The 23552-nt window shown below is 35.1% G+C and overlaps 1 protein-coding gene across 3 annotated transcripts in view; it reads right to left on the bottom strand.

The window, feature by feature from the left end:
• Positions 1 to 23552, bottom strand: part of STXBP4 (syntaxin binding protein 4) — a 196155-nt gene that overhangs the window by 79912 nt on the left and 92691 nt on the right. The window contains exons 13-16 of one of the 3 annotated variants that reach the window (XM_003817418.6): positions 11520 to 11696; positions 6396 to 6512; positions 5855 to 5904; positions 3408 to 3541 (exon numbers count right to left, since the gene is read on the bottom strand). In XM_003817418.6, coding sequence (XP_003817466.2) covers positions 3408 to 3541; positions 5855 to 5904; positions 6396 to 6512; positions 11520 to 11696 — 478 coding nt within the window. Of the gene's footprint in view, positions 1 to 3407; positions 3542 to 5854; positions 5905 to 6395; positions 6513 to 11519; positions 11697 to 17102; positions 17306 to 18463; positions 18536 to 21357; positions 21543 to 23552 lie in introns of those variants that run through there. The other 2 variants (XR_008621663.2, XR_008621664.2) reach the window with 2 other exon arrangements.

The following is a 23552-nucleotide window of genomic DNA, read 5'->3' as shown; positions in this document are numbered from 1 at the left end:
AAACCTAGGCATTACCATTGAGGACATAGGCATGGGCAAGGACTTCATGTCTAAAACACCAAAAGCAATGGCAACAAAAGACAAAATTGACAAATGGGATCTAATTAAACTAAAGAGCTTCTGCACAGCAAAAAAAACTACCATCAGAGTGAACAGGCAACCTACAAAATGGGAGAAAATTTTCACAACCTACTCATCTGACGAAGGGCTAATATCCAGAATCTACAATGAATTCAAACAAATTTACAAGAAAAAAGCAAACAACCCCATCAAAAAGTGGGCAAAGGACATGAACAGACACTTCTCAAAAGAAGACATTTATGCAGCCAAAAAACACATGAAAAAATGCTCACCATCACTGGCCATCAGAGAAATGCAAATCAAAACCACAATGAGATACCATCTCACACCAGTTAGAATGGCAATCATTAAAAAGTCAGGAAACAACAGGTGCTGGAGAGGATGTGGAGAAATAGGAACACTTTTACACTGTTGGTGGGACTGTAAACTAGTTCAACCATTGTGGAAGTCAGTGTGGCGATTCCTCAGGGATCTAGAACTAGAAATACCATTTGACCCAGTAATGTATCACATTTTATTCTCCAAAGATGGCCACAATAATAACTTCTGACTATATGCTCTTCTATAAAGAGACCTTGTCACTTTCCCATACACGGGTGGAGTCTAAGTCCCATCCCCTCAAATTTGCATTGATGAATAGAATATGGTGAAAGCGAGGCTGTGTGACTTCTGAGGCTGGGTCATAAAAGGTGATACAGCTTTTGTCTTGTTCACTGAAACACCTATGCTGGAGCCTTGAGCCACCACATAAGAAGTTCAACTACCTTGAGGTCACCATGCTAGGGAGGCCAAATATAGGTAGGTGTTCCAGTTGATAGCCACAGATGAGCTCCCATCTTAGATGTCCAGCCCAGTAGAGTCATCAGATATTGCATCCCCAACAGACATCTGACTGCAACCATGTGAGAGTGCTCTAACATGAGCTGCCTAGCTGAGCGCAATTAACCAAAAGGACCATGAGAGACAATACTAAATTGTTGGTTTAAGCCATTAACTTTTGGGTTGATTTGTTCTGCAGCAATGGTAAATGGAACAGCTTATTTTTTAAAAAGTGCTATGTACATAGTTCAACCACAATTCAAAACTTATTCCCGAGTATGTTTTTTGTGCTAGGAATGTGATAGGTAGGTGCTTCAAATAAATTATATTATTTAATAATCAAACAACTTTTTTGAGTAATATCTTCATTTAGTGAAAAAGGAGATGTAAAATACTTTTTAAAAGCTCTTTTCTGGCCGGGTGTGGTGGCTCATGGCTTTAATCCCAACACTTTGTGAGGCTGAGGTGGGTGGATTGCTTGAGTCCAGGAGTTCAAGACCAGGCCTGGGCAACATGGAGAGACCCTGTCTCTACTAAAAATAAAAAAATAGCCAGGCATGGTGATGTACACCTGTGGTCTCAGCTACCTGAGAGGCTGAGACACCTGAACCTAGGGGTGGGAGTGATGGGGGATCAGGGAGGAGGAGGTTGCAATGAGCTGAGATCGAGCCACTGTACTCCAGCCTGGGTAATAAAGCAAGACCATGTCTTGAAAAAAAAAAATGCTTTCTTGCATGCAACTACTTCTTGTGTTATGAATGCAATGTGTCATTGATTCTCTTTAAGGATAATAACTTCATTTTATTTCAAGAATATAATATAGCTATCTTCAGAATATTACATTATCTTTATTTAATTAAAGACTTTTTTTCTCTCTCTTCAGAATCTCCCTGTTATGTAGTTCTTCTCCCCCTGGACCATTATTAGGTGATTCTTGGTTGTTGGTTCATATTTTAAATAAGGATCAACAATAGAGGTTCCCACTAAGAACGGTATTGCACCTAGGGGGCATTTTTGGAAATTTGTGAGGCATTATCTATTGTCACAGTGTTTGGGGATATTTTTGGCATTTAGTGAAAGGGTACTAGGAATGCTAAACATCCTATCATTATTGGATACACTGAACAGTCCTGTGCAACAAAGAATTGTTCTGTGTCCTGTATAATGTTTAAATGTCCCACTAGATATTTATGGTGGTAAAAAATCTGTTTGTAATTACTCAAATCTGGAACAAAATTCCATTTTTAGATAAACTCCAAATATTTTTGCATAGTTTTAATATACATTAAATTTCCCAGGCTTGTACCTACTATATAAATTAATGGAAGATTTTACTTTCTTCTCTTCAGAACTTTACCATTAGTCACCATTTTGGACAATCATTTGGACATTACTGATGACAATCTGCTCATGGTATTTAAAATGACAACACAATGTTCCTGTATCAGTCTACATTCATGGTTGCCACATTTGTGGTGATTCTCTGTTTAGGTGCAGGCAACTGATGACTACATTACATATCCTAGTATAGCTGTACTAAAGCATTTATGTTTTGAAATATATATAATTTTATTATAAATCACCTCCCTCTTATTTCTCCTCTACAGTACATTAGCACATTGTTGATTTTTATAAATTATAGGTATAGTTAGGTAAATTATAATTTTCATTGCAGGAAAATAAACAGTACGTAAGAAGTAGTTAGAAAAAGGGAGTTGAAATTCATAAAGAGACAAAAGTGTCTGGAGAGACACAAAAAGAAAAAGAGGAAAATGTCCAGTCATTTAAGTTTTCCCCAAGGATTTCTCTGTCTGTTGGGATGATGGAAGTTACTAGAGCATTGCCTTACTTCTCTTTCTAGCCCAATGATGACTCTAGGGGTATCTAGTGACAGTTCATGTAGTTCCTTTAGAGAGGTATTTTCCTGGCTCTAGCATAGGAGGATATGCCCGAGCCAGCAGCTCTGAAGACTAGGGAACTGGTTCAGCTATTCCAAGCCATTTAATTAATTACCCTGCTGACTGCCCCAGAGTCTGTTCCCAGTCTTCACTGTCTGTGATCCTGGGGTTTTTTCCACGGTTCTGCTTAACTCATTGTTTCAGCAGTTTTGTCTGTTATATTTGTGTTTTGGGGTCTTTTGCTTAGTTGGACTGTACATTTAATCTTATTCCATCTGTGGGATATTATTATTTAACAACAAGTTCCTCAATGCTGATTCCACTCCTCCAGTTTCCAGTGCTGCTGCGGATTGATTTTTACATTTATTCTGCCATTTCAAAGAAACTTTGGGTGGAAGTGGATGTAAAGGCATATCTTAATTAGAGCTTCATTCTGAGCCTTTACATAAAGGAAATATTCTCCTCCTATGATTGGTACATTAATATTTTTATTGATTAGGTATCAACTTTGCTGTAGGCAAGCCACTATAACGAAATTCAACTGTCTGACTTCAATTTGTTTTGTTAAATAAATTACTTTTAAAAAGTGAAAAAATGCAGAAAACTTACAATCCATATCAAGTAAGGCACGAACAGATTTAACAAGTTCCTTAGATTCAAGTGCCAGCGTTGCTGGGATGCTACGTCCATTCCTTCCCAGTGGTGTGAGGGAAGTCTGAGAAGCTAACACAGCTCTTCTTTCACTATGAAGGCAATAAAATAAAGTTGAACTTACTACACAATAAGCAACATCTATCTTTACTAAATCTGAAGTTGTATCAGTTATAGATTTGTACAAAAATATTTATATTTCTGAGGAAATTATTTCATATAACCAAAATTGAAGTAATTCACATAAAACAATATTTCTGTTTTCAATTATTTACGACATAATAAGTAGAAATATTTTAAAATTAGGTTGACTTCATGTATGAGAAAGAAGTAATAGAAGGATGACCTGTCTCCTAAATCATTTGTTGGGCTTATTTTGTGAGTGCTTCTCTTTTGCTAACATGATATAATTTTATTTAGTTCTGTATAAATTCAAATTAAGCATATAAACATGAATTTGTTAAAATACATTTATTATTACTTCTAGTAATATTAAATATAAATTCAATATATGTATTTGGCTCCTGAAATTATCTCTTAAATTATTCCATTTTTTGCCTCGAATCAAAAACAGCCTAGAGCATTTGTATCACTTTCAAAAAATGCAAATGTCACCTAAAATGAATGCATTCTGATCTAATTAAAAATTAAATGTTTTCTTCAAAAAATTACACTAAAACTTACTTGAAAAAAAATTTAAACTGATGACAAAATCATCATTATTTATACTCCATCTTCCTAAGCATAATGATATTAATTCACAAAGGGTAACAAAAGCATCAGTTCTCAAATTCAAATACATAGCCTTTATTCTGTGTTGAATGACCAAGGCCAATATCCATGTAGAGGATATGCTATATTGAAATGACTGCACCAGTTTTTACTAGTGTTTAATTTACTAAGACACCATGAAATGTTGCGTGATGTAGCTATTTAAAGTTGTCTTTTTTTCCATGAAGCAGTTTAAGGCAAGGGCAGGCTCTGGCTTTTAAATAGTCATTTTAACCTTAATTTTTAAAACAAAACTTTTGAATTATTAGTCAAGGTAAAACTAAGACCTTGGAAAGCTGAGGGTGGGTGACACACTTAGCCCATAAAGAAATAAATATGATTACTGATTATTTTAAGATCCTTACTGAGAGTAATAATCATGAAATTCACAGAGTTTTCTTGTATCATAAGCAGCAAGGAGAGTAAGAAGTTATGTCAGGTTCCTTCATCATAAGAAGTAAAACATTACTTGAGTTTAGAAGTGAATTATAAATATTCTTCTAAATTAAAAAATGCTATGTGGACACCAAAAATATCTTCATTTATTAAGCTGCTGTTTTCACAGTAAAGGGTAGAGTATTTATTTACTTTTTGAGACAGGGCGTCACTATGTTATCCAGGCTGGAGGGCAGTGGTATGATCACAGCTCATTGCAGCCTCAATCTCCTAGAGCTCCTGGGCTCCAGCAATCCTCCTGCCTCAACCTCCCAAGTAGCTGGGAATATAGGAATGCACCATCACATCTGGCTATTTCTTTTTTTTTTTTTTTTTGTAGAGATAGGGTCCCACTGTGTGCCACTATGTTCCTTGTCTCAAACTCCTGGGCTCAAGTGATCCTCCTGCCTCAGCCTCCCAAAATACTGGGATTACAGGTATGCGCCATCACACCCAACCTCATTGAGTCTTCCTGTTTCTGCAAGCGTATATTGCTAGAAGTAGAAGATGTATCTAGGACTAGTGGCAGCTATTATGAGAGCAGAAAAAAATTACTTTGGAAATGCATAAACAAGAATCTTTCTTGTGTAAATGTCTTTCATCATGTATCAAAATGACCATAAACTTGTGGTTTGAAATAAATAAATTTGATTAGTATGTTTGCAGCTTCTAGTAAGAAACTTTAAATCCAAAACATATTATGAATAATGAGACAATCGAGGTATATTCTCCAAATATATTTCTTTTATTTATAGCTACTGAAAGATGAAAACGAAAGAAAATGATTGCATGAATACGTTTTCCAAAATTCTGTTTGCCAGAACAACTAATCTGCTGGGTTGAGATACCTTTAGTAGTGAACCTGTGACCAGTAACTTTGATTCATATGCAAGACAATTACAGAATTTTAAGTTAACCTCATCTTTATAGAATTTTTGATAAAGACAGGATAGGTGGTTTCTACCATAATTTTAGATTACAAGGTTACAATGATTGACTAAATACCTCCAGGAATTTCTTTAACAGAGATGGGACCCAAAACAATATGTCCTTGCATCTATTTCCATATGATGGCATCCAATGGGAGTTATGTAGCACCTTAGGACTATTTAAGAGATTTTTAGTATTTGAGTCACAATGACCAGATGAAGAATTTAATCACTACCCATATTCTGCAAAAAGCACTTAAATTTTCTTACCTTAAATTTGATAAAGGAGTAGAATTATCAGAAAATACTTCTTGAATAGCCTAGCAACAAACAAGATGGTGAAGGAGATATATCAGTTTGACAGTTTTAAAAAAATATCTTTTCTTCATTAATATTTATAACCTCCTCTGTCCACAGATTAAACTGATGCTTCTATTATGCAGGGGGGGTGGAAACAATTGAACTAACATGCAATTTTACTCAGAAATATAACAGCTATGAAAACATTTCTTTATAAGGTAAGTAGTTATCAAATAATGTTTATGCATTATCAGGATTTTTGGTAAAGTATTCATTAAAATAGTATATACTTGGAATCACATCACCTTGTCTCAATTATTTCTCTAAACAATCTATAAAATGTTAGCCAGTCTTTTCATCATGTATGCAGTTCTAAATCTGACCATAAGCCAGCATTGCTGCTTTGAGACTAGAGAATGTTTCACTAGGTACCAAATACAGTAACATTTATCTATATGCCAGTTGCCTATATATTTTTTAAAGATGAATGTAATAGAACAGAAAAACTTACCTCTACAAAATGAAGAAGCTTTTCAGTGGATGCCTCAAAAGTTTTTCGAGCCATTTCTGATTTTCGTAATTGGCAGTCGAGTACCATGATTCTCTTTTTTAAATCCTGAACACTTTCCTGCACAGAGATATCAAAAGGAGCATTTACACATTTCTTCAGTTTTACATTACTGGTCCCTATTTTCAGTTTTTATGAACTAATATTCAATATTACCAAATTATCTTTTTCTCTTACTGTACATATGTTTTGATTTTGGGGGGCATGTAACTAACTGCATATTTAAAAGTTAATTTGCACAGAGATACTGCAAGTTTTATGAGATAAGTTGTATATGAGTTTATTGATTCTTATAGTAAAATACATTTAAATTAGTTTATGGTTTTGTTTTGTTTTGTTTTTGCAATGTGTCTTACCAGATGCTGACAGAAACCTCTACTAATTTAACATAACTAAAAATGCTGGATACACACACACACACACACACACACACACACACACACACACACACGATGTAAGACAAAGCTAGCAAGGAAGTAAAGGAATTCCATGGAGACATGCAACAGCAATGCCAAGTGAACCCACCGGGGTAAGAGAGCACTGAAGCATTATTTGCTCGGAGGGTATATGCTGATCCCTGGTGGCCTACAGTTTGGGGTTTCAACAGTCACAAATGGAAAACAGAAGAAACTCAATGGGTGAACTAGGAAGAAGTAAACTTCACAGAGGTAAACAGTGTTTTGATGTTGGCTCAGGTGACTTGAGTAAAAAAGTTTCTCGTGAATAATTCCTAACCAAAAGTCCCCATTCACACAGGTTTGGGGCCAGAATTTACATTATCTGTGTGGCCTAAAAAGCCATATGCTGAAATTTTACTTTAAATTGGTCCCAGGCTAGCAGAAGCAAACTCAAAACTCTGGAGAGATATTTCTAAAACTCAGAGCTCAAAGAATTCCCACTTATAATGCATTGATAGAACATGACCTCACAGACACAAACAAAAATCACTAAACATATGAGAAAATAAGCTCTATGAATGAAAGCTAACTGAAGGAAACAAAGTACAGTATCAGATCTTATAAAGATAGCAGATATTTAAGTGAGCAGATACAAAATATAAGGCAATTATGTTTAATATGTTTTTAAAAATAAGAGGGAATTGAAAGTATAATACACAAGAAACTATTGAAATAGATCCAGATAACATAAAAAATACATCTCAAAAATAAAAATGTAACATAACTAAATTAGAAACTTTATTTATAGATTTGACATCCAGTTAGATACAATTATAAAGAGAATGGGTGAACTTGACAACAGAGGTAAAGAAACTTCTCATAATGGAACAGAAAGACAAAAATTGAAATACAAATGGGGAGAAAAGGTAAAGAGAAAACAGCCAGAAGAAGCTATAGCACACATCCAATCTGAATTACACAAGAACAAATACAAAGAATGAAAGAGAAATCGCTCAGGATAATAGCTTAGTGATTTCCAGAAATGGCAGAAGACATTGCTCTTCGAATCGGGAAGCTCAATGAATCCCAAATAGTACACACTAAAGTAAGTTCACACATGATTCATCATAGTCAAACTGCTGAACATTGAAGCCAAAGATATCTTAAAATCATATAGAAGGAAACAGATTGCAAACAAATGACAGATTGACAGCTGACATCACAAACACGAAATAAAAACAGTGAAAGATATTAAATGCCAACTTAACATTTTAAATGTAGCAAAAATATATTTCAAGAACAAGAGTTGAATAAAGATGTTCTTCAGACAAATAAAATGGGGAGAGCTTATTATCATCAGATCCTCACTACATGAATTTCTAAAATATGTACTCATGAAGAAAGAAACCAAGTGAGAAGGTCTGAGATGTAAGAATGTTTAACAGAAAATGGTAAACATGGAGTCTATTAAGCAAATGCTGACCACACAAAACAAATAATCAATGTCTAATTTGTGGTCTTAAAAGTAAAGAAAGAACTAAAATACTGACAAAAATGGAAATTAAGTCAGGAGGGATGATTGGATTTGTGTCCATTTTACCATAGAGTGAAAAGGCAAGCCAGAAATTTGGAAGAAGATTTTTATAACATGTAATTTAACAAAGGATTAGTAACCAGAAGAATCACTATACATCTACATGAAAAAGACAACTAATCCACTGAAAAAGGGTCAAAAGATATGAAGAAGCATTTCACAGAGAAACACAAATGCCTAATAAAGAGATAAATATATGCTCAACTGGCTACCAGGGAGGAGGAAACCTTGGTTTATAACATTTATGGGTAGAAATAACCCCATTATAGCTGATTTCAAGCTACCAACCTGATATCACTGTACATGGAGTTGAAAAGAGATGCATGCAATCAGCTCTCATGAGCTAGTGTCAGTTGGTCCCAGCACATCACTGTCTCAAAGCCATTAGTAACCAGGGAAATTCAAATTAAACTGTAATGATGTAACACTTATTACAACTACCAGATTAATAAAATTAAAATAAAACAAAGGGTCAGCAAGTATGCGGGGTAAACAATAATTCTTATTCATTACTGGTGGGAGTACAAATTAGTTCAAACACTTTCAAGCACAAGTAGGCATTACCTAGTAAAGCCAAACTTACAATTATTCAACTTAGCAATTCTACTCCTAGCAGGTAACTATTACACATGTGGAGCAGGATACATGCACTAAAATGTTTTTAGCACCATTTATAACAGAAGAGAACAGAAACAATTGGACTGTCCATCAAATGCAGAATGGATAATTACACGTAGTATATCCACACAATAGAGTACAAGAAACAATAAGAAGACATGAACTAGCTAAAAACTTCAAATAGATGAAATGCAAAAACAAAATGTCGAGTGAAGAAAAGCAGGTCAGAATGATACATAGAGTATATTTCTATTTATATAAAGTTGATAAACAGGTAAAACTAAACAACATATTGTTAAGGAATATATACACAAGTAGTAAAGTTTTCAAGAAAATGGTTAAGAATAAATCCAAGAAAGTGATTATCTCTGAGGGAAAGGGTGGGAGATGCAATTGGAGAGAAACACTGTGGGTCTTCAAAGGTACTAGTAATGTTTTATTTCTTATGTTGAAGGTGAATAAAAACTCCAAAAGGTAAATAAATAAATAAATAACATAAAGAAAAAATTATAATGAAAAATAAATGTACTGTTACAAAAAGAATCTGTTATCTTACAAATAGACACTTGAATTTTAATTCTGTAACATCTTGGTCAATGTCTCTTTAAGCAATCTCATGATTAAAAAAAAAAGGTTTCCTTCTTTTTTTCCGCTGATATTGGGTTTAGAAAATGTTGAATGTTGAGATGCTCATATTAATAGCTCTTTAAAGAGACTCTTTAAAGACTGTTTTCAGAGACAGGTTACTGGCTTAGAGTCTTGTTAAGAGAAATGGCATGAGAACCCGATTATGATAAAAGAGAGAAAAACTGAATTAATTATATTACCAGGCAACTTAGGACAAAAATGTTTCTCAGTTAAGAGCTGGAAGAGAGATTACAAATAACCCAAGCTTAAAAAAGAAACAAAAAACAATGAATAATTTCATGTGAACTTTCTTGAAAGTTATATCATTTAAAAATAAAATATTAAACACTCTTGATTTTTCACTTCAAAAGTAACCATAATAAATAGTACTTTTGATATTGTGATAAATCTCAAAATATTTTCATACTCAGGCTAAAGTTACATAACATTATCACATATCTACTTTCAGAATGTAAAAACCAGGTCACAAATAACAAATATGTAATATTCCTAAATATTGCTGCTTTGTAAACTATATGTTTTCCTCTTCGCCTTGTGGTATTATCAAAGGGTGATGGGAACTTCAGCCTTCTTGCGGAATTGGTTTAAGTGAATAATGTGAGAGATAGTTTAGTGACTTTTAACAGATTTCAAATTTTCTTTGGTATTTTGCATTTGTAACACTAGTTTCATTTTCACATGCTATATTTAAAGTATTTAACTTTTTAATGTTTAAATAAATAGTCATAAATTATTCAGATTTGCTTTATGTTCTCTTAGAAACTGATTGGATTAGAGATATACATAACCAGTTATGTTTATAAGTGAACAAATGTATGAATATTTATTTCAATTTACTCGATTTTCTACCTTAATTCAGTGAAGTAAAAATATATGACTATTATAGATTTTTGAAGCCTCTTCACTGAATATAGTATGTATTATGTAAAAAAAAATTGCATAAAAAAGTTTGCACTGTCCAGGCGTGGTGGCTCATGCCTGTAATCCCAGTACTTTGGCAGGCCGAGACTGGTGGATCACCTGAGGTCAGGAGGTCAAGACCAGCCTGGCCAAGATGGTGAAACCCTGTCTCTACAAAAATACAAAAAATTAGCTGGGTGTGGTGGCAGGTGTCTGTAACCGCAGCTACTTGGGAGGCTGAGGCAGGAGAATCACGTTGAACCTGGGAGGCGGAGGTTGCAGTGAGCTGAGATCATGCCATTGCACTCCAGCCTGGGCGACAAGAGTGAAACTCTGTGTCAACAACAACAAAAAGTTCGCACTGCCCTCTGAAAAGCATTCAGTATTTTGCTATTGAAACTGGAAAATCATCTATTGGAAACTATTTTAGTACACCTTACATTAAAAAAAATTCAAACTCAGTTTCTTCCCATTAATTATCTAGGCCTTAGGCAAACATTCCTTCACTTTAATACTTCCTTGAATGCTCTAATCAAAGAGCAAACCCATTCCTAGACTCCCCTGCTCCCATTCCCATAAAACAAATTAGCAGGTTTAGAAACAAAAGAAAAAAACCAATGTAATCAATTAAATGTTAAAGAGTTCCAGGACTTAATACCTGAACTGAACAATTTTGACCAATGACCTAAATAAATTTGGGGCACATGCTTTTCCATCCCAAAGCCATCTGGATAAAGGAAGGCTCAAGACCTTTACATTGTCCCCATCAGGACACAGCATCCTATCATTGAATAATAGAAGACAAACACTGACCTAGTTTAGAAGTGCAGATGAAAAGAAAATGAAAACAGGATACATGACAACGGCAAGGAAACCATGGTAACTGGAAGAGATGACTGCTTTGCTTACTTTATTTTGGTCAGAATAATCAGCAAGCTGAGCCTTTAGCTCTGTAATCTTGGCCTCTAACAGACGGATCACTTCTTCATAGTCCATTTCCATTCCATGTGCCTGTCTCTGAGCAGCTTCAGCAAGATGAATCCGACTACGCAGGGCTCTTGTTTCTTCAACTACAGCTTTGGCTTCCTAAAGATTTCAAAATTAATGTCATTTAAAAAATACATAAGAAATAGTTCCGAGGTTTATACAAAATATTTTCCTTGCTCTGGAAGTTATAATTCCAAAAAGTCAATATACATATATTATTTATTTATCAATTTGAAAATTAACAGTTATGTTATTTTATTATGTGAGGTAGTTGCCTGATCTTACTTTTTCCTTTGTTGATTTCAGTATGGAATCTCTTGACTTCATATACCTAGCATAACATTTTGAAAATAAAGGAAGTAGAAGATAGTTGAAAATGGAAAACAGAAGAATAAGAAAGGGCTCAAAAGATAAAAAGAGTAGGCTACAACAAAACTCATGTAGTAGGTAGTAGGACTCATGTTCTAAAAAGGCTCTTGTAGGGTCATCAGATGCTGCTGAGAGATTTGTAGTAGTGTTATGGGGCTTCTCCATGGACCAAGCTCCAGGGGCTAAAGTTATCTCATGGACGTCAATCTATCTACTACTTCTCCCTTTTGGTTTAAGCCAAAAGGTAGCATTTAGTAGCAAAGTACATAATCGTGTTGTTGAATGCAAGGCTCACAAGACATTTATTAAACACATGTTATGTCTCAGGTGCATCACGTGTCTTTTCTCACTTAATCTTTAAAACAATATTGAGAGAAAGACATTACTAAAAAACATTTCATACATAAGCAAACAGACTCAGAGAAGTTATATGACCTGTTCAAGAACACACAGCAGTGCCAGAATCTGAAACTAGGTCTGCCTGACTGCAACATTAATGCTGTCTTTCTACTGTTTTACTCTGCCTCTAAATGAAAAAACAAAAAAACCCCATACAGGTATACCTTCCACCTTAGGAAGAGGAAAGGGTAGCCAAAACCACTTGCTCTATCAAAATGTACTTGGAGGGAAAAAAATGTACCTTGGTACTGGGTCAAAGACAGTCCCCCAGGACACCAATATAATTTAATATGGCACTTCTTATACTGTAAACCATTCCTTTTTCTTTACTTGATGCAGAAATCTCTTTTCTCTGCGATAGAACTTTCTGCTCCAATTGCCATGGCTAATATTAAACTATGGCTATTTTAATTTTTTCAGAGCTGTTAAGGGACATTTGCTTTTGTTTGAGCCTAAATACATTTGAAGTGCTGGGAGGGTTAGGAATGCTGGCATATTCTTAAGGGTCAGTTTTTCATTCATATATTCAATAATGATTTATTAAGTATTTATTATGTGTCAGGTTCTGTTTCAGGTACTGGGGGTAGACACTAAACAATATAGACAAAAAGCCTTCCCTCTTGCTCCTTGGAATTTACATTCTAAGTTTGGGGAGATAGACAGTAAATCAGGGATGAGAGGTAAATGTCTCATTGAAAAGATAACTGACCAGAGACCTGCAGGAGGAATGGAGTTAGGATTTCCCAAGGAGGAGCTTTCTAGGAAGAGCGAACAGTTTGCATGAAGGCCCTGAGATGGAGTTGTGATTTGTGTCTTTCAGAGAACAGCAAGGAAGCCAGTGTAGTAGAGGTAGGAGTAGTAGGGTCCAGGAAGACGGGAGTAGTAAGACATGAGGGCAGAATGGTAACAAGAGTGAATATAGGGATGGAGGTAGAGTGAAGTGGCAGAGGCTAAGAGAATTTGTAGGCCGTTGCAAGGACTTTGGTTTTACTCAGGGTAAGATGGGAAATGATTGGAGGGTTTTGGGCAGAGAATCGATGTGATCTGACTTAAATTTTAAAAGTGTTACTTTTGCTGCTGTGTTGAGAATAGACTGTAGATGGTGGGCAAGGGTGGAAGCAGGGAGAAGAAAAAGGAGATGGGCAAAAATTAACTGTAGCTTCAATAAGGGTGATAGTGGTGGAGTTGGTGTGAAGCAGTTAGATTCTAAATATAGTTTGAAGGTAAAGCCAACAGAGTAGTTCATCAATAGCATTTATTTAGCAGCCACTGCATCTAGCAACCATGTTTATGACAAAAATACAAAGGGGTAAAAGATAACCTCTCCTTTTCTGTCTCAACTTAGAACATCAGGTATGACTTAGATAAATGGATGAAGAAAAGAAGATGTTACAAAAAGAGAACCATGTGAACAAAGGAAGAGAGACAAGAAGAAATGTGGCACACTGAGAAACAATACTAGATCAATTATGATTGGAGTAGAGACTTGCTATAGGGGAGTAATGGATAAAAAAAGGTCGTGGAAAGGGAGGGAGTCAGGCTCTGGTAGAAATGGCAGGCATGAAGGGGAAGGAGCTTGAGTCTGAAGAAGACTTGAAGGCTTCTGAGCAGAAAATGATATGAGAAAACAGTGCTTTAGAAAGCTAAATCTGGCAGCAGGCTGCCAGATGGAGAGATGTGGCCAACCGATTGCCTTCTATGCCCTTGACTCAAAGGACTTTATTTCCTTGTATCTGAAAGTAATTGTTTTATAATAAAAGAATACTTTTAGAAAGAAATATCTGGAAAAGGTAGGTACATTAACCTAGCCTACCACACCAGTCAATTTCATTCAGATGATCAAGAGAGTCTCTAGTGACACAGCTAGATCAACTTCACACCAGACTGCTGCTGTGCATACAGGAGATAATGGCTAACTATGTGCCAGCACTATTCTCAATGTTTTACATCCATCAACTCAGTTAATCCACACACTGCCATGGATATGTCTATTATTATCTGCATTTTATAGACAGGACATTGATGCACAGGAAAGTTAAGTAACTAACTCAGAATCACAAACCTAGTAAGTGACAGAGCTAAGATTTGGCAGTCTAGTTATAAAGTTCATGTTCTTGGCTACTATGCTGTACTACCTTGCCAACTACAGAAAATGTTTTTAAAAAATCACTTTTAGATGACAATATTATCAGTGCCCAGTCCTGGATGAGCTTATGATGTGGTCATTACAATAGGTATATTTGAGGCTGCTTCACTCTCCATTTTTCATTCAATCAATCTAAAAAAAAAAAGACTCTAAAGAGGAAGGGCAGAAAATTCTCCATAGCTGCAATGAAGAATAACTAATTTGATGATTTGTCTTCTTCACACTCACTTCATGCAGCTTTTATTCCTCTATAAAAACAGCACTTTTATTTTTGTTCAAAGAATGCTAGTTAATTAAATGAAGAATCTGGATGGAATTTATATAGCCATTATTGTGCACTGATGGTAATACAGTGTGAAATGTAGTTGGGTGGTAAAAGATGCAGAGGTTTTGATGCTGAATAAATTCATGCTATTTCTTTTGTAAATGTATAACTGTCAGGTTGGTGAATGTGACCCCTTAGCAAAGTTCTAGCCCAGTTACCACTGAATGGCTGTTTAAAAGATTAGTGCATTGAAATGATGACTTTTAGAGGAAGCAGTAAAGAAAAGATAACAGCAGTGTGCCGTATTTAGCAATACAAGATCACATAAATCCATTTTCTCTTTTCCTCCCAGGCTGTCTTCTAATAAATAACTGTACAGCCTCCTATGTCAGTAACAACTGAGCCAGAATTTTCCCAGTGCCTCACCATGAGACTGAAATCCCATCAGGGAAAATGCTGTCGTCTATTTACTGATTTACTATGTACTAGATAGAGTTTAATTCAGTTTAGAAGGTTAGATAATAAAAGAAAAATGAAGATATAGTAGTAAGTCAGAAAATCCACATAAGCATTATGCTTTTTAATACTAAGCAGTGTGAGCAAACATACTAGAAGGGAATCCTGAATTAAGAAGTAAAATCTCTAGCTTATCATTATTTTATTTTTTGGCAACACTGAGGAAATGTCTTCAACTCACACTGGCCCTTTATAAAATGAGGTTTTTCTGCCTCACGATTACATAATGAAACTTTAAAGAGCAGACCAAAGTCTTCTTTGAAAATGTAATCTGAACTAATGAAAATCTTTGTAGGCTACCAATACTTTGGACTTTTGTTGGGACAAAGCACAGTAACAGCTCACACACAGGACAATAAATATACTATGTGTTTTTCCACATACAGTACTTTTCCCCCACAAGGTAACATGATCTAGAATGAAAAAACGTGGGCTTTGAATGGGACATAACTAGGTTAGAATCTCAGATCAGAATTTTACATTTTTAAAAATTTTCTGGCTCTGTAATTCTCTAAGACTCAGTTTGCTCATTTTTATAATGGAAAATCACACCTATTTTATTAGATCAAAACTACTCTCACAAGAGAATTAAAGAAACTATAATAGTTCTTGGCACAATTTTTTCCTTTTCCTCTTTCTTACTTTGAAAAAATATACATAATCACCTGTGTGATCAAAGAGCTAGACAAAATAATTTATTAAGGGTTTTCCTGAGGCACTCAATTAGTAACACCAGCTCTTGAACTTTGGAGAGTTGTTTGGAAACAAAATTTGCACATGTATTTTTTAATGTTAGCAACAATCATGTAAAGCCCTTTCCTCTAGTTATGAGTTGTAATGAATGGCTCCCTATAGTAGAAGGAAAAAGCATTAATTGCAGTAGCACATCTGTAATTAGGCTAACACATTCACATCACTAAATTTAAAAGTTCTGCAATTTTTAAGTTCATCAGTAAATCTTTCAAAATGTCAATAGGTGACAGGAGAAAAATGAGACTGCAAAGAGATATAATGTTTTTGTGCAATGTAACCTATGCTACCAAGCCCTAAAGAATACTTCTCTTATCAGCTTCCTACATCCACTCTTTGGAAAGCCCTTCTTGGTCTTGGTACTATTACAGCTTGTGAAAAAAATTAAGGGTTACTGCAGGAAAAGGGCTATTGAATTAAAATGTTTAAAAGCAAGTTATATCTAGTTTCCTTGACTTATGAGTCTGATTTGTTAAAATATATATAATATACCTTTCAATGGATAATCCCAAAATGCTTTGCAGATATTGACAAATGAAGGTATAACTCACCCCTCAGGCATGAATGTGTATGGGGGAGAATATGATTCGTAGAACTTTTTAACAGACCTCTGACATATGCTTTCTTTTCTCTTTCCTCACTCCCCCTCCATGACTCATCTAGCCAACTCCTCCTCCTCCTTACCTAACCAGTAATTAAGCACTGTGAAGTCTTCATTTATAATGTAATTTGCAGCTGTTGCTTAATTTCCATTCTAACCACTGTATTACTGATTTATGTCTTTATCCTCTCATGCTTGGGTACTATGAAAATCACATCTGTGATCACCCTGCCTACTGTGTTCTTTATTGTATTCTGCATACTTCTGAAAGATTGATTTCCTCAAAATATTGATGAAGTACCACCTTAGGTAACAAACCTAACAACATGGTACATGATAAAATATATCCTCATTCTTCATTCTTCAAAGTTCTCTACTACCTATTCCAAATCAACCTACTTACTAGCTTTAGTCCACTTAACTCTCACATGATTCCCATATCCAAGTACATTAACTTACCACATTTACCAGGTGAAATTCTTCCACTTCCAAGACACTTTGGGTCACATTAATCCTCTAGGTATATATATTTTTCACCTTTTTCCATCATTTAGTTGTTACTTGTCCTTCAAAATCTATCTCAGATTTCACCTTATCTGTTTTTCCATTCTACTTTTGTATAAATGATCTTTCTCTCCTTTTTTATCTTTTAGATTTGTCGTCTGTAATTAATCACATATTTAGTACTCTTAACTGCTATCTTGAACTGTCATTAAAATGCTTTATTACCCAACTTTCTAAAATCAAAGGGTCTTGACTGCCGAAATTAGAACACAATCTCTCTGAGAGTAAAAACCCTATCTAATATGAGCAGGTACTCTACTTAACATAAAATGAGATATAACTGAGTTGACAAACCATGAAAATGACTATTTCATTTTTCATATACAAAAACTGCCTTAAGGAACTTTATTAGGCAAGAAGCTTTCATAGGAAATTTCTTCAAAAAAGGGTTCAGATTTATGGGAATATTAGAACTACATTTTATTTAACAATTAAAATAACAATCATAAACTATGCTTTGAGAAACACCATATAATAATAGGCAAATTATTTCATTATATTACTTTTTTAGAGTCTCACTGTGTCGCCTAGGCTGGAGTGGAGTGGCATGATCTTGATTCACCGCAACCTCCGCCTCCCAGGTTCAAGGTGATCTAAAGACATCCACCCACCTCGGCCTCCGAAAGTGATGGGATTACAGGTGTGAGCCACCATGCCAGGCTGCATTATATTCTTTTTATATAAATTTAAAAAAATCTTTTTACAGTATTTATCAAGCAAATAAGACTAAGTGGAATGAAGAAAATACCAATGCTAAAAATGACAATTATACTTGTTTGTCAATTTTATTTCTTGTTTTCATTAAAAATATAAGATTTTAAAATTATGAACATTAATTTATATTTCCTTAAAAATTACAATTTTTGGCCAGGCACAGTGGCTTACATCTGTAATCCCAGCACTTTGAAAGGCCAAGGCAGGTGGATCACCTGAGGTCAGGAATTTGAGATCAGCATAGCTAATATGGTGAAACCTCATGTCTACTAAAAATACAAAAATCAGATGGGTATGGTGGCAGGACCCTGTAATCCCGGCTACTTGGGAGGCTGAGGCAGAAGAATCTCTTGAATTTGAGAGGTGGAGGTTGCACTGAGTTGAGATCACACCACTGCACTCTAGCCTGGGTGACACAGCGAGACTCTGTCTCAAACAAAACAAAACAAAACAAAACAACAAAACCCACAATTTTCCATCATGAGAAATACAGTGCATGTTCTCTAAGACTAAATAATCTTGAAGGTCTTTTTCAACCTTACCTAATCCTTGATTCCACAGTTTAGGTAGCAACACTCATTTATAAAGTGTGTAATAATGATGGATATCTAGAACTTCAAGAAACAAAGATTTTCTTTAGTTTGTATGATAAAGTAAAATCCATGCTCATTTTGCAAAGAAAGATTGGTTAAGCTTTTGGAAGAAAAACAGGTCAATCAGATTATAATTAGCTCTAATTAACCCTCCCAAGAGCTTTCAACTTTTTTTACCTGCAGCTGCCTTACTCTCCAAAAGGTGCAAAATTGATTTCTGCTTCTAAGCATCAAAGAAAATCAAAGAAACAATTTTCAATCTCCTTTATAAACAGGAGTCCCTAATCAAGGACAGATATAAAAATACATCTAATTGATAAATTTTATCATATGAAACTTGTTCACAATATAAATATTAGTTACAATCCTCTTTGAAAAATATATTTAACCCTGAACATGTATTTTCTGGTTTAATGAAGACATAGAAAAAAAAAAAAAAAGCTACTTTCCTAATTCTCCAATTCTGGTTACACAAAAGGGAAAATTTATAGTATTGGAAACTTCCTTTCATAATTGCAGATTAAACTCTTTTCATTGAAAAATGGTACAATTCAAAAGCAACTTCTGGGGTGTTAAATATTAGAATTCATCTGAAATTTGGGACTTCAGGGAGATCTGTCTTTAAAACAGAAATATATCCCTTCCACATTAACCTTTAGAGATTTAATTAAATTGGAATCAAAATTTCATCAAATTTTGTTTTGGAGGAATTTGACCAAGAATTCTAAATTCAAAGCGAGACATAACAAGAGCTAAATAAAAAGATTCTTAAGTTGATGTCGATGAATAAATCAGTGAAAACTGGTAAGCAAATTTTGAAACAACAAGAAATAAAGAAACAAGAGGAAATATGGCCCAAGAATTTAAGGCTTTCATAAAGCAGCAATAGTTGGTACTGACCAAAGAGGAGTTAGATAAAACAGTCATTTACCTAATAAATATTGATTGAAAAAGCAACTAGAAAGACCAGATAGCCCCATACAGACCCTATATTATGTAAGAATTTAATCTATGATAATGATGATAACACAAAATAAAAGTGGTTGCGACAACTATTTGGAAAAACAGTGAAAAGTGCAGACCCTCATCTCATACCATATATCTAACAAAATAATTTCTTAGATGAATTAAAGAAAGATATTACAGGGATCTAGGTAAATATATATCTGAAATATGACTAGGAATGAACTTAAATAAAGTTATAAAAAACGAAAAATCATAAAGACAAAGGTTTGACAACACAAAAACACTTATGTTTAAAAACTTCAAAAAAAATTGGACTGTAATCCCAGCACTTTGGGAGGCGGAGGCGGGTGGATCGCAAGGTCACGAGTTCGAGACCAGCCTGACCAACATGGTGAAACCCTGTCTCTACTAAAAGTACAAAAATTAGCTGGGCATGGTGGCGGGTGGCGGGTGGCGTGCCTGCAATCCCAGCTACTCAGGAGGCTGAGGCAGGAGAATCGCTTGAACCCGGGAGCTGGAGGTTGCAGTAGCCGAGATTGTGCCACTGCACTCCAGTCTGGGCGACAGAGCAAGACTCCATCTCAAACAAACATTAGAAAGGCAATTTGTAGACAGAGGGAAATATGCCCCAGAATTGGTAGAAATAGGGTTAATAACTACAACGTAAAGAGATCTTATAATTACAGTAGTGAAAGGGGAAAAACAGTGATTAAGAATATGAGAGGAGGAAAGAGGAAAAAGCAGTGGTGGGAAGGGGACACAGACAAGATAAAGGGCATGTGGCAGGGGTAGCAGAATACCACTAGCAACCACATCAGGAAATCAGCTGCCTTCAATACTGAAGAACTGTGATGAAGTTCACAGTTTAATTTCAAATCCATGGTTACAGACAATCTTTGATATCTAACATGGATGACGGTTAATCAAAGCAATATTTTCAAATGGTGATTTATTTATGTGGGATTAGGCATGACTAGAGAAGTCTTGTTTTTAACCCTAAAATAGCTTGTGAATAAATCATTTAACACAATGTCATGAGTCCCATACTGAAGTAAGGGACAGAAAGTGTTTCTCACATAGTAAACTGTCAAGATAAGAGTTTTATAGTATTAACTGCCTTATCACTACTTCCTCCTTGGGTAAAATTTACTAGTTTGTCAGCCAAATTAATTTATATTGCTCTAACATTAAGAAATGCAAAATGTTCAGCTTCTAAGTAGATGTTTAAAATATACCCTTAAAGATGTTCTCTTAGCAACTGAATAATGGAATTTTAGTGATGTGTATTTGTTTTTAGTAAAGCAAAGAAAATTATGGGGAGTAATGCCTACTTTTCTATATAGATATGCCTCTAACAACTCACCAGCCACAGGGCACCTATTATGAAATGCTTTCTAGAAAGTGACGATTTTGCTCTATTTTTATTTTTGCTTACTAGATTGAGAGCTCCTTGTAGAACTGTATGTTTAGCATTCACAATGACTCCATATAAAGCACGCACTTAGAAATGTTTCTTAAATTCTCTTACCAGGTCTCCCTTATAAGTTACTATAGAGCTTATAGTACAATTGATGCCAAAGTATGACATGTGGTCCCTAAATAGCCAGAAAATAAGTGGCTCATAGTATGGAACCTAGAACTTTAACAGCATCAGTTCTAACTAGGCCAACCTACTATAGGTAATAATCAAATGAACTGGAAGGTTCCTATGAAGAATTGCAGATTCTTCCAACATTGAAAATTCTGTGATTCTAAATTGAGTTCTATATTATAAATAGGATAATAAAATTTCTCTTAGAATCATTAAGATGGTAAGATCTTTTCTACAATTAAAAAGACAAACAACTATTTGGAAATGATAATTTTGAAATAGACACCTTTGTTTGCCAATGCTTGCTTAGAAGGCTACATTCACCTCTAATGAATCACTAGGTATGGTTGGTGTCTGCGCAAACAGGAATGCCAGCTGGGCTGTCCAAAAGCTATGTGCTGGTGTTCCTTCTCCAAGCTCACTGCTGTTTCTTGGTCAGAGTTTAATGGTGGAGAATACAGGAGTCACTTTCTGAATCACAAAAAAGGAATTAATGTAAAAAAAATCCAACTAAGTTTGTTTAATAAGTTTCTTCAACCAGATTGCTGTCTATCACTATAAGAGCTTTATAACTTCTTTTCTCAAAGAGATTTTTAAAAATCTTTTAAAAATGCCTTTTCCAACTTCCAGGTACACCAATCAAAGCTCATCATCATTGGTCATTAGAGAAATGCAAATCAAAACCACAATGAGATAGCATCTCACGCCAGTTAGAATGGCGATCATTAAAAAGTCAGGAAACAACAGATGCTGGAGAGGATGTGGAGAAACAGGAACACTTTTACACTGTTGGTGGGAGTGTAAATTAGTTCAACCATTGTGGAAGACAGTGTGGAGATTTCTCAAGGATCTAGAACCAGAAATACCATTTGACCCAGCAATCTCATTACTGGTTATATACCTAAAGGATTATAAATCATTCTACTATAAAGACACACGCACACATGCACACATATGTTTATTGTAGCACTATTCACAATAGCAAAGACTTGGAATCAACCCAAATGCCCATCAATGATAGACTGGATAAAGAAAATGCGGCAAATATACACCAGGTAATACTATGCAGCCATAAAAAAAGGATGAGTGCATGTCCTTTGAAGGGACATGGATGAAGCTGGAAACTATCATTCTCAGCAAACTAACACAGGAACAGAAAACCAAAAACTGCATGTTCTTACTCATAAGTGGGAGTTGAACAATGAGAACACATGGACACAGAAAGGGGAACATCACACACTGGGGCCTGTCAGGAGGTCAGGGGTGAGAGGAGGGATAGCATTACGAGAAATACCTAATGTAGATGATGGATTGATGGGTGCAGCAAACCACCATGGCACGTGTATACCTATGTAACGAACCTGCACGTTCTGCACATGTATCCCAGAACTTAAAGTATATATTTAAAAAAAAAAGCCTTTTAAGATAATTGTAGAGATGGAGTCATGATTGGTTGCCCAGGCTGATTTTGACCTCTTGGTCTCAAGCAATCCTCCCACTTTGGCCTCCTAAATTGTTGGGATTACAGGTATGTATAGGAGAATGTACTCTTTATCCAACCTCCCCCAGTAGTTTCATCTTGCATGACTGTAATAGACTATCACAACTAGGAAACTGACATGGATACAACCCACAACTTTATTTAGATTTAACCAGTTTTAAATGCACTCATCAATAAGAAGGAACAACCTACAGATACACACAAGAATCTAGACGAATCCCAAGGGAATTATTGCTGAGTAAAAAGAACCAATCCCAAAAGATGACATACTGTATGATTCCATTTATGCAATATTCTTGAAATGACAACATTATGGAGATATAGAACAGATTAGTGTTTGCCAGGTGTTAGGCGAGAAGGTAGGATGTGGCTGTGGCTATAAAAGAATAGCATGAGGGATCTGAGTAAAGAGGGTTTTTGGTAGAAAATAAAAGCTGGCATTCTGAGGCCACAGTGACTATCTGAAATGGAAACAGGAACATTTTACTACAGCATGCTTTTAGAACAGAAAAGACTGACAAATATATGTATTTTTCTTCTTTTTCCCTCTGAAGATGAGATAGCATCTTAAAACACCTACTAGTGCTATACTGAAAAACTAGTAAAAATTTAATCACTAAAGAAAAATAAGAGAAATCACATCAATTCTGAAAATTAGAGGCTTTACTGCTTTTTAAATAAATACACAAGAAACACAATCTTTAAAAGTGTGAAAATGTGAAAAGTACTTTAGGAATCACTTATTATTGTTGTTCCTTTTAAAGACACATTTAATTTGTTCTTGGTTTCCTTTGTTGCTTCATCTGAAAACTAAGATAGCTCACATGTCAGCTGCACTAGCTGTTACTTGATTCATGTTCAACCTCAATTGTCCACAGAGAATCCTGTGTTGATTTGACCTTATATTTCTGCCTCAGGACTTCATGCTCTTCTCAAGAACTGAACTCAACCTTTACACAGGTGAGGCCAACTACAACTGG

This window comes from Pan paniscus, chromosome 19 (assembly GCF_029289425.2).
Source record: "Pan paniscus chromosome 19, NHGRI_mPanPan1-v2.0_pri, whole genome shotgun sequence".
In the NCBI taxonomy this organism is placed as follows: Eukaryota; Metazoa; Chordata; class Mammalia; order Primates; family Hominidae; genus Pan; species Pan paniscus.
The sequence above is the reverse complement of the archived record's forward strand: the minus strand, read 5'-3'. Positions and strand labels throughout refer to the sequence as shown.